The sequence below is a fragment of the Nematocida ausubeli genome (genome assembly GCF_000738915.1).
Source record: "Nematocida ausubeli strain ERTm6 chromosome Unknown supercont2.1, whole genome shotgun sequence".
In the NCBI taxonomy this organism is placed as follows: domain Eukaryota; kingdom Fungi; phylum Microsporidia; genus Nematocida; species Nematocida ausubeli.
In genome coordinates this window covers 823,341-834,860 of record NW_026515634.1, presented here as the reverse complement: position 1 = coordinate 834,860, position 11,520 = coordinate 823,341, and the positions used below count along the sequence as shown (strand labels likewise).

Sequence of the window (11,520 nt, the reverse complement as noted above, 5' to 3'; positions counted from 1 at the left end):
TGTGATGTGCAGAAAAAATGCTTGCAAAGAAAGACCACTCGAAAACTCAGAAGAAAAGCACATCCATTGCAGGGCGTATGAAAAGATTTTTCCTTGGCGCATTCAAAAGCAAAGCAAAGGTTTCTGATGCCGCAGAGAGCCCTTTGCCCTGTGAAGAGACACTTCGCAAGGGAGGACTGGTTGAGACATCTTCTCTCTGCACAGGCACACTCCCCATGCAGGCCACGCAAGAGACAGACATAGCCCAAAGCACAAAAAAGAAGCAGAAAATCACAAAGAGTGCTCTAGAAAGTGCGGTAGACACGCCTGTATACCCAGGAACATATGGTCTGGATGAGGGGTCTGCGCCTGCAGAGCAGCCTGCATCCACAGAGGGCTCATCTGCACAAAGCACAGCTTTAGAGCGCGAGTTGCCGCTAGAGCCTTCTGCTGATGCAAACTCTCCTGCTAATGCTTCTAATGCTGCAAACTCTCTACTAGTGGGAGAGCCGGACACACAGGCAGAAGAAGTGCAAACTAAAAAAACACAGACAGAGAAGGAGCACGCAGAGCTGCACACGCTTGTGTCCTTTATGCGAGAGATCGAGAAGATTGCACAGGACACAGAAGCAATGGGCGATGTTGCGTATCTTCCTGTAATCCTCTTCTTCACTCTCTCCCAAAAGGGTTTCTCTCTCACAGACGACCTTCTACTCTCCAGCGAGAAGTTCCACAGCATAAGCCAGGGCCACCCAGAGCACCGTGCTCTGATGAACGAAACAGCTGCAAACTACCTTGTGTCTGAGGCTCTGGCACCTCTTGAGACCATGAAAGAGCGCCTGGCTCTCTGCAGGCCTGCTCTTCTGGCATACGTTTCGCTGTGCAACAGTGTGCATGCAAGCGTGTTTGTAGAGAACAAAAAGCACACAATGTCAGAAACTGCAATAGGCTTTGTTTGCGAGGTACTGAAGTACATTAAGTACGTCATCGCTGCAGAGCTGCTCCGGATAGACCTCCCTTCTGAGGACACGCCTGCTAAGAGCCCAGCCCCATACGCACACAGTGAAGCGTACTGCGACAGCGCCTTGGAGGACTCCAGCGAGCAGTCGGAGGAGGTCTAACCAGAAAGACAGGCAGTGCCCAAAGAAGAGGCGCTCTCTCTTCCAGGACAGGACGAGTCCTCTTTTGAGTCGCGCAGCCTTTCTTCTGGAGACGAGCTAGCAGACAACGTGCTCTTCAAAAGACAGAAAGAGAAGTACCAGACCCAGGCCACTCAAGTGGAGCAAGCAGGCGTGCACAGAAAGTAGACAGTGGCTGCGCAGACACCGTGGCGCAGCGGAGGTTCTACACATGGACTTGTGAGCGCCTGCTGCCCCGGGCTGCGCACAGCACAGAATGGCTGCATATTGAATGGTCTGTGTTGTGGGCGTGCTGCTGTGTCCGTCTGAGTGCTTCTTTACTGTGTGCATGTCCGTCACAAATAAATTTGGTATACCAACGCTTTTCTTTATTTACACACAGCTCTGCATAGACTTCTATTATGGCAGTGGGCTGGTGCACTGCCTCTCAAAATATGCTGCACTATAAAACTGCAGAATAGTGTTTTTATATTGTATGTAGAAAAAACAACAATTAATATACGAAATAATCAAAAACAACAAAGCCATATTTGTAATTGTTTATTGTGAAAATAAAATATGAAGATAGTTATAAAAGATAGGAAAAAAATGAACATTGAGTTATTTATATAATTGTAAGAGTGAGTTCACAAGAAAAAAAAGAGACTGCAATCCAGGGAAGTATATAGAGCAAAAACACAGTGAATTTTCTGCAAATTTCTATAAACTCTTTCAAAGACATTGGCTTATCCAAAATTTTATGACTTTGGTGTAGGCAGCTGGGGAGGGGTTGCCATAGAAAAATACATAAAAATTCAATATAAGTCCTATGGTGCACATCAACCACATAATCTTTGTTTATGATGCCATAAGTATGCAAAATAAAATTAGTGCACTATGGCACACACAGAAAGAATAATTATTCACAGTATAGCTTGGCAAAACATATAAAATTGAATTAAAGCTAACACTATTAAGAAATTCGAGTTTTTAATAAATATTCGATCTTATCAGTGGCATGTTTTAGGAATGCAAGCTGCTCTATAGCTGATTAGTTAACTGCAATCTGAATGTTATTTTTACAAAATAGTATGCATTCTATTACGAAATAACTGCGCTTATTTGGCCTACAATTGGCGAGATGCTCTTATAATATAATTTCTATCCTGCTCCACTATTAATTTGTCTTCTTCCGAAGTGTTTAGCGGAGTGCGGATCAGGCTTGATCGGTTCTGTGGGTTCAACGCCCAATTCATATACGCATGGGCATTTTCTAGCTGAGGTACTTGGGGGCTCACCGTCTGCACGGGAATTTGTATTGCTGGTGTTATGTGTGCAGCAGAGGTTGTAGCTGTAACTGCTGTATCTGCGATAGCTATATTTCCAGAGGCCACTTCTAGCTGAGGCTCTTTTTCTGGAATAACCCGCGCTGCTGGCGTTCCATCTGCACAAATGCATGGAATTTTTGTTTTCTTCTCCTTGATGGGAATTCTTGTGGTCTTGCAGCAGTTTACAGTCAAATATTTCTTCTGCGGCTTGCTGTAGCAGACTTTAGTGGGCGTGTGTGTCACAATAGGCGCTTCGTCACAAGGGTCCACAGCAAGAGAGCTTTCTGTCTCTGGGATGCTCACTATGGCAGGAGGCACTTTCATCTCCTCCACTGGCGCAGAGATAGACGGAGTGGACACAAGGTATGGCTGTCCTGCAACAACTGCTTTGCTTACTGTGGGTGTGGCTGCCCCAATAGACACAACTTTGCACTCGGCGGCAGAGTGCTCCAGACCGCACTCGGGTGCAGCTACCATTTTATTCCCCATGCTGTACTTGTATTTTACAGCCGGCACGACTGAGAGCGAGCTAAAAGAGTTTGTTACTTTTGGATTTGTGTCTGAATAAACAGCCACCCCGCCATATGTGTCATTTGTCTGTGTGCTAACACCAAATGGAGGGGCAATTGAATCTGAGCCCACATGCCTAATCATTCCATGGATGTGGTCATAGCAATATGTCCTGTCGTCCGAGCAAAGTGAGAGGTCTATGCCTTCTTTTGTGCCTGCAACCACTGCTAACAGGACAAGCATTATAATTATCTTCATGTTTACTATGGTGCTGAATGGCTTTATAGAATGTTTCATAATGAAACCACACAAAAAGCCTTCAAAGAGGCAAAGCTATGAAACAGCAGAATCATCCAATGCACCTAAAGTGCTAAGTGTGCAATATCAGCTAGCCTATAGCTTGGTTATTCTAGAAGATTTCCCAAGTATAATAATAGTGCAGAGCTTTAAGTAGTGCCATACACTAATAAGAATGCATTTATATGCATGCATGTAAACACTGTAAAATGGCATATAGAAATATATTCTGCAGAACTTCTTCAATAGCATACTGCTAAATGGCTGTAAATAATATATGACTACTTTTTGAATATTTTACTTGTTCTATGCATATAAGCCTAGACATTTATAAAAGCATGCTGTCTATTTTAGGCCACATAAATATTTCAAGAAAATTTAGGGTTATGCAGTATAGAAGGTTCTAGTGTTTATATAGATAGGTCTTTCTAAGCCAGCTGCCTGCAAACAAGAAGATTGATATCCTGTTGGCACATACAATAATTTACATCAGGAAAGGAAGAGACAAATGGATATATCCTAAATAATTGTCTTTAAGAAGTCTAGACTTACAGGGATGACTAACATTTTTTAAAACTTGAACTTCTTAAATAGCTTTAATTCCAGTCTATGTATTCAGGCTGCAGTAATATCTTACAGAGGCTTCAGTAATCTGCAAATAAAGTGCAAAATGGTGTATATACAGCATAGCATGCAATTAAATATAATGAAGTTCATATTACAACAGGCTCTATATACTCACAGTTACAGTCCATTAAAGATAGAATATGCAATGAAATCCTCTGTATTTCGCAAAAAGCAGATAGCAAAGTGTTTAAGGTATATTAAGCACTAAAAGAGGAAAATTTTTAATAAATAGCTGCCTTTTCAGCCTTCCGCATATTTGTAAGAAGAAAGCATCTATAGACACAGCAGTAGCATGTGTGCCCAGCAGGCGCACAGACCATCCACTTTGATGCTTTAGTATCCTGCAGCATCTACTAATTTGACAAAGCCTCCCATAAAATGGAATAATTTTTTTTATGCATGAGAGAAAGCGAAGTACACGAACTAATTCAGTCCTATATGGACCCAGCAAAAAGAAAAAGAGCAGAAGAGCTTTCAAGAGAAATAAATGGCGAGATGCCAGAGATAAATGCATTCCTGCATAATCTCCAGTCTGCATCCCCAAAGGTAAAGGAAATCTCTTCTCTTTTTCTAAGGCACTCCCTTGTCCTTGCTAAGAGTGCACCGCACACAGACAGATCCATGTTTCCATCAATTTTTGTCACAATTGTTAATAATATCTCACCAGATAACAACACAACTGATAGGCTGCTGTATGAATCAGTCTCTTCGCTAGCAGATACTGTTGTCTTATCTGATATTCTACCAATACTGCAGATAGACACAGAAAACGTCTTGGCAACAATAAAAGTGCTTAATGTACTTGCAAGATACACGCAGAAATATGCCACACTGCACAAGTCAGACTGGCTGTACACAGAAATCATCCAGCTGCTATCCCACGTGCAGAACCCTTTCTACAAGATAGTTCAGTACATTATAGATACAAATATGATTCCAATAGATATATACACCCACGTGTACACAATAATCTACCATATACTTATACATGATATACCAGACTACTTTGAAGAGAACATAGGGCACTTTACAAAAGGTCTCTTCTGCATATCCAGCAAGCCACAGCTGCACACAGAGAATGCCAGCCTCAAGAACAACAATAATGTAAGAGCAGCACTTCTTATACAGATTAAGATGGCACTGATACTTCTTACAAAGTACACAGACGTATACGAGGAATTCAGCATATTCACTGAGTCGCTTGATGGCATCTATAGTAGAGCACATGAAAGCGATGAAGGAGTGCAGATTGAGTTTATGCACTATCTCCGGCAGCTTCTTCAAATAACCCCTCCTAATACGCCGCAGCACCTCCACTCTGTCCTGAGAATCCTCCTCAGTAAAATTCACCCGACAGAGATGGAAGGCAAGGAGTTTCTTTATGGGGACCCAGCCAGAATCCAGGAAATATCCGCAGGCATTATAAAGGATCTACTTGACCAGAATGCAACAACCCTTCAGGAACTGATAGCCCAGAACAACAGTCACTGCAAGAATGCAGAAAAAGGAGATATAAACAGCCAAAATGGCTCTCCTACTCGGCACTACAATGGAAACTACCACTCTGAGTCCTCTCTATATCTAGTGCTGTATTTAATGCGTTGTAGGTTTAGAATTTCATCTTCTTTTTACAGTCATTATGTAGAGCATGCAGTAAGCATACTTCTAGCAAACCAGTCCTGCTTGGACACGCACGAACTGCCCATATCGATGTCAATTCTTGTTCTTTCAATACAGCACGGCATATCATACGAATATATACAGACGCACACACAGCAAATACTGCAGTCAATAGACTCAGTCCTGGCAAGCATCGACGAGGATAGGTCACACCTGCTTTATTTAGCAATAGAGCTTCTCCATACGATATATGTGTACCACACAGAAGACCTTCCATACAGCCCACACGAAAGCACAATAGAAAAGCTTTTCTCAATATTCCAGCAGACAAATAATGAGCAGATTGAGTCTGCAATAAAAGGCCTCTTTCTGCTAATGAGAATGGACTACACCAGTAACAGCAGAAAGGAGAAAACCCCTGAAAGTACTGCAAGCATTAATAGAAGATACAGTAATGTATGCACCACAGCATACTATACGCTTATTAACTCTTCCTCGCTGTCGTGCCTTTCTATTCGATACCTATACAACATCGTAGCCCTTGACATATACTACCAAAATAACCCATCCTCATTCTATGCCCTTCTTCTCCACTCAATCCAGCACGACATCCATGAGTACAACACGTACAACATACTTATTCTGTCTATTGTTAATATACTGTACGATATACCGGAGTACAAAACTATATCTGACAGCATACTGAATAATAGCGGCCTCTACAGCAACGAATCGCTTGCTTACTTATTTATATCGCACTCTAACCAAAACTACTACAACTACGCACAGACCACGAATAACAGCAGCGTCATAAGAGCATTGGTAAAATACGGGTATATTTATAACTGCAATTACGACAACCTATTAATAAGATATGTGAATGGGAATGACAAGAGCATAGTAGATAGATTTATCGGAAAAACAAGCATCGCAGAAGAAGACACTAAATTTGCAATAGAAGAAATAGAGAAATACATAAGAGAGAATACTTACAGAGTAGAAGAGATGGGGAGGATATTAGAGAAAGTGAAAAAAAGAAGAGTGAAAAGAAAGGAAGAGAAAGAGGGAATAGACATAATAGAAGAGATAGTTAGTAAATATAAGGATAAGACTAAGAACAAAAGATAATTATAATACCTCAGATAATAAACAGAAACAAATGATAGTTCAGATTAGTTATGCGCTGCCTTTGCAAAGTGCTAAAGATGCATTCTTCTTAAATATTTTGCTGTGCAGTGCTTTTTCTGTTTATTTTGGGTTTCTCACTGCAAACCCCATAAGCCATGCAGCCCCATCCAGAATATCTCAAACAAAGCACACAAATTCCATGTACTCTCATTTGTCAGTGCTTGTTAATATTATGTACCTATGTCTAGGCACAAGGAATTTTTGTATGCAAGTTCGAATCGATGGTTGGATTTTTAAATGGTGCCTGGAAAATTGACTGAAGGCATATAATAGAATATGCCAAAAAGAGATCACATCCTTTATACAGCTTAAATACCTTTATCTGCGAACCAAGTAGGTGCCTTTATATTGATTTCCAATCTTACATATTCAAATTCTTATAAGACTAGTTTATTAATCACCCTAGCAGAGTTATTCCCTCATTAGCAGTAACACTCTGTCTTCTACCTCTTTCTCTGATATTTTTACTATTTTATTCTGCTTTATCTCCCTTACATACACATTTAATATAGGATTGTCTTTTAGCAGGTCTAGCTCGTATAAATACAAATCTATCCCTCTGTCTGTTAGTTTTACATTTATATCATAGTCCTTTCCTCCCTTCTTTACTGTATTTAGCTTGTATCTGTTGTAGATCATGCTTACTACGTTTAGCACTCTGTACAGCACGCTTACATCACTTCTTACATAGACGTACAAAAGCCTTTTAATGCACATATTAATGCTGCTTATGCTTATGTTGTTTATGTTCAGAATGTCTTCTGTTAAAAGCAGCAGCAAGTCAATATTATCATTAGTTATCCTGGAGTCTATCATGTTATACAGCAACTGAATCATGTCTATATCTATATTGTACTCCATGTAGAGCAACAGCAGCCCTTTCAGAGAGTACAGTGACATAGTGGAAGGATCATTCATCAAAGACAACAAAGTGTCAACTGCAATGACTGGGCAGTTAAGCAAAGGAAGAGAATCAATCAATAGTGCAAATAAAACGGCGTCATTATCTGATATAGAGGCCTCTAAGTCATTTAGAAATGTCTGATCAAGTCCTTCTTGTATTTCGTTTTCTTCAATAATTTCAGACCAGAAGAGTATTCTTTCCTCTGAGACGGGCATAAATTATAATAAAAAAATTATTATTAAGAGTTAACGTACTATGGCTTAAAATACTTAAGTATTGACCTTCCCTTGGCAAGAAGATTATCTTTTTGGTAATTGTCCATTTACAGCAAGAATACACTAAATACAAGCATTGCCACACTTCTATCTAAACTATCCAATTATAAAGAAATATACACATCACATGCAAAGACAAACTGTTCTTGCTAATACATAATAAGACTAGTTAGAAAAAATACACACTTCAATTCAATGAGTACTTTTCAATTAAAAGATGCATTTCTATTGACTCATATTTGTTTTCTTAAGGAGTTATTGTTAAACTTTAGCACTTATTTTAGAACTCAGCTCTTTAAATGTTCTGATCTTTAGTTTAATTTTCACATTTATCAAAATAAACGAACTAATTAATTTATGCTGTGTTGTGTAAGAAAACACCATTATTAGTTGTTATTGACAAATTCACTATTCCTAGACTAATTGCAGTGCGGGCTGCACTTTATACACTACTATATGCATTTTTAATGAAAGTTATATTTGATTAAAATCCTATTAGAGAGGATGCTTATAAAACTCTACTGACCACAGAGAACAAAACAACAATATTCATATACGGGTTATATCTAATAATATTAATATAAGGTTTTTAATAAGCCCGTATACAGATAATTAATAGAAGTATCTTGTAATTAGTGCTAAGAAAGTACTTCCTACTATATATTGAAAAATCATTTATTTTATTATAAAAAAATGGGCTCTTTCATCATTTGGATCAAGAAAGTTATCCCAATTGGGATTCTACTTATGAATATCTGCAAAACAGATGTATCACTGGATGAAGTAGAGTCAATTCTGCAATTTGAAATTTCAGCGAATTCTTCACAGGTTAAAGTAAACCCGGATGGGCCCCTTAACTTTCTGCGTGGATTAATTTATCATAAGATGCAGTGCATGTACAACAAAAGATTTTTTGCCCCGCAGATTGACATAGAGTACTCTGTGCAGGAGGATATAAGCGAGTTTGGCGCATACCCGAACTATAAATACACCAGAAGCACGCAAAGAGACAGAGCATACAAAACACAGTCCACTAATAAGATGGATATGTACACTGAAAAGTACCATAATCATCTGATTGAGCTGTTTCCATCCCCCACTAGAGAAATAACCATAGAGACACGAGGGAATCAGTCCTTTATTCAATTCCTTCGGGCTGAGACAACAGAGAAGCATGCACTGCATATTCTGGCTATGCTGCTTCTTTTTTCAGAAGGAGTAAATATTCCCATTAGAGCCACTAACATAATACTAGAAGTATATGAATTGGACCGAATTAAATTATACTTCAGCGTTCCCATGAAAATCCCATGGATGAATCCTGTAACAAAAGAAATAGAAATGTTCTCCCAAAAGAAAGTTAGACAAATGATCAGTTTCTTCAAGGAAAACTCAACTAATTCCGAGATATTAAACATAATGGTGGACAAGTGCACAAAAGAGGAGGTTATCTCTGGAAAGTTCCTGGATAGTCCTAAGTTCCTAATACAGTCGTACATATTCGGGTTCATAGACACAGAAGAGACTGCAAAAGAGTTTATACAAATTGTGCACACAATGACAGAGAAGTATGCACCAAAGACAGAAGCACCAAGTAAAGATGACTTTGTATACGACAGACTGTTTACGTCTGCTAGTACAGCAACAGAAACACAGTGCATTGCCTTAATGAAGGATACACAGGAGATCATAAATATGAACAAGGTTTTCCCATTTATAGACAGCACACAGATCCCTGCATACACATCTATTCCTTGGTACAACCGAGAAACAACCTCATTTTCTACTAACCATTTAGAAGACTACAGTAACTGTGTGGAGTGCATGTTTCTTTCCTTTTTCTGCTGTCTGGCATATGACCCAGCAGAGGGAATGTATCGGACAGATCACATGGGAGATGTCTCTGAAGAACTTAAAGAATTCTTCTCTCCAGAAAACCAGCCACTTGACATAAAAAAGACTAAAGTACAGAGAAAGTGGTGCGCACTTATTTCAGACTTATACAACCAGAATGTCGCATATTGCATGAAAGGGAACGAGCTAGACACAGGCCTTCTTAATATGCTCATGGTCATTTCTGAAATAGTAAATGCATCTAGTGATGAAAAAGACATAATAATTGGCTTTGCAAAGAGTTTAAAGGAGCAAAAAGAGAAATTAGAAGAAGAAATATGGGATAATATAAAGAATTACACAAAAGAGTTATTTACACGCCTAGCTAAGACAGATAATGTGCAAATAGCCTTCTCTGATCTTGAAAACATAGAATATCCAGATGGAAGACACGATGTAATAGGAAATATTTCTATAGTATTTGAGCACAACTCCATTAAGAACCTAGTACTCTTAACTATAACAAATATGCACAGCACTATTGAAGTAATACCTGCAGATATAAAGGGTACAAATGAACAGATAGAAAGAATGAATGAAATAGCAGACTCCTGCAGAAATAGAACAACATTCCTTGAAAACTTGTTTTCCGTATACGCTGACAATGAAATCCGAAAGATTAGTGGGCCTGAGAAGAATGATGAGTTTACAAAGGAACAAGTGCGCAAGACCATTGAGAATAACTTCACAGATATGAATAGACTAATGATAATAAGGAAAATCAGTGATTTCAGTTACAAGAAGGAATTAGTCACATTTTCCAGCATAAACAGTTTAAATCAACCCCTATCCCCAGATCACCCTCTTGTTAGATTTACCTCCAACCTAGTAGGAAGCACAGAACTAAATAACCGCAATATTCAGATGGAAATACTTCCCCCAATTATTTTTGCAGGGTGGGATTCTGAGCCCAGCAGGAATCTCAACTACCCAAGGATACAACTGTCAGAGGAAAGACATAAAACACTGGCTCTGTACTTAGAAGGCAGGCACATCAGTGAGCATATACTAAACTGTGATATATCTATTATTATGTCATGGATAGTGTACTGCATGAACAATTTACAATTGCATGGGACAAGATTTGAACCATTACTAACAGGCTCAATTAATGGGCACATTTGCAAGCACATATTTAAAAATGAAAGCATGAAATATTCTGATATAATTGATGATCTCTTAGAGCAAGCATATCCCAGCAAGAAAGACAAAATGATAAGCCGTATGCACTATATATGGCTCGTATATCTTTGTGCTGAGAAGAACCCGAATACAAAGCTAATTAAGACAAACTTCCATGCTATCCATGATTTCCACCATATTTCAGTCTCATGCAATAGGTATATTAAAGAAGGTCCAGCATGCGAACTTGCTCTTCAAACTCTCAAAAAACTGAAGGATCTTCTGTGCAGTGATGAAGAATCCACCAGTAAGTTCAGCAGAATTATAGCCACACTTCAAAATGAATACCACAGTGCACCCTCGCATGGAAGATAAATAAATCACTCCATGAACTCCATCTACTTAAATATTTCTTTCAGTGAGGATTTTTAGTGAGTTCAATAAAAGCTTCTCTTTAAATTATTTCTGAAGAGTTTTAGCTAGTGCTTCCCCGTATTTTATAATGTGAAAGCATAAAGGGGAAAGTATATTCGGGGATATTCAGGGGATACTAGCAGATAGGGGTGGTTAATATGTGAGATTTATCTTTATTACTTGGTAGGTGCCTTTATTGTCTGTGTATTTTTGTCATTTGGTGAATATATTTCTTACTGTTGTCA

At 38.9% G+C, this 11,520-nt stretch overlaps 6 protein-coding genes across 6 annotated transcripts; 3 read left to right on the top strand and 3 right to left on the bottom strand.

The window, feature by feature from the left end:
• Nucleotides 1-17: 17 nt before the first annotated feature.
• Nucleotides 18-1,100, top strand: NESG_00529 (uncharacterized protein; the record flags this gene model as incomplete). Its single annotated transcript, XM_053048180.1, has 1 exon — nucleotides 18-1,100. The coding sequence occupies one exon, from the start codon at nucleotides 18-20 to the stop codon at nucleotides 1,098-1,100; it is 1,083 nt and encodes a 360-aa protein (XP_052906005.1).
• Nucleotides 1,101-1,196: 96 nt separating this feature from the next.
• On the bottom strand, nucleotides 1,197-1,448 carry NESG_00528 (uncharacterized protein; the record flags this gene model as incomplete). Its single annotated transcript, XM_053048179.1, has 1 exon — nucleotides 1,197-1,448. One exon carries the CDS (start codon nucleotides 1,446-1,448, stop codon nucleotides 1,197-1,199), a length of 252 nt encoding a protein of 83 aa, XP_052906004.1.
• Nucleotides 1,449-2,224: 776 nt separating this feature from the next.
• Nucleotides 2,225-3,232, bottom strand: NESG_00527 (uncharacterized protein; the record flags this gene model as incomplete). The annotated part of the gene is made up of 1 exon (XM_053048178.1): nucleotides 2,225-3,232. One exon carries the CDS (start codon nucleotides 3,230-3,232, stop codon nucleotides 2,225-2,227), a length of 1,008 nt encoding a protein of 335 aa, XP_052906003.1.
• A 1,026-nt stretch (nucleotides 3,233-4,258) lies between these two features.
• On the top strand, nucleotides 4,259-6,607 carry NESG_00526 (uncharacterized protein; the record flags this gene model as incomplete). The annotated part of the gene is made up of 1 exon (XM_053048177.1): nucleotides 4,259-6,607. The coding sequence occupies one exon, from the start codon at nucleotides 4,259-4,261 to the stop codon at nucleotides 6,605-6,607; it is 2,349 nt and encodes a 782-aa protein (XP_052906002.1).
• A 471-nt stretch (nucleotides 6,608-7,078) lies between these two features.
• Nucleotides 7,079-7,786, bottom strand: NESG_00525 (uncharacterized protein; the record flags this gene model as incomplete). Its single annotated transcript, XM_053048176.1, has 1 exon — nucleotides 7,079-7,786. One exon carries the CDS (start codon nucleotides 7,784-7,786, stop codon nucleotides 7,079-7,081), a length of 708 nt encoding a protein of 235 aa, XP_052906001.1.
• Nucleotides 7,787-8,539: 753 nt separating this feature from the next.
• On the top strand, nucleotides 8,540-11,236 carry NESG_00524 (uncharacterized protein; the record flags this gene model as incomplete). The annotated part of the gene is made up of 1 exon (XM_053048175.1): nucleotides 8,540-11,236. The coding sequence occupies one exon, from the start codon at nucleotides 8,540-8,542 to the stop codon at nucleotides 11,234-11,236; it is 2,697 nt and encodes an 898-aa protein (XP_052906000.1).
• Nucleotides 11,237-11,520: the final 284 nt, after the last annotated feature.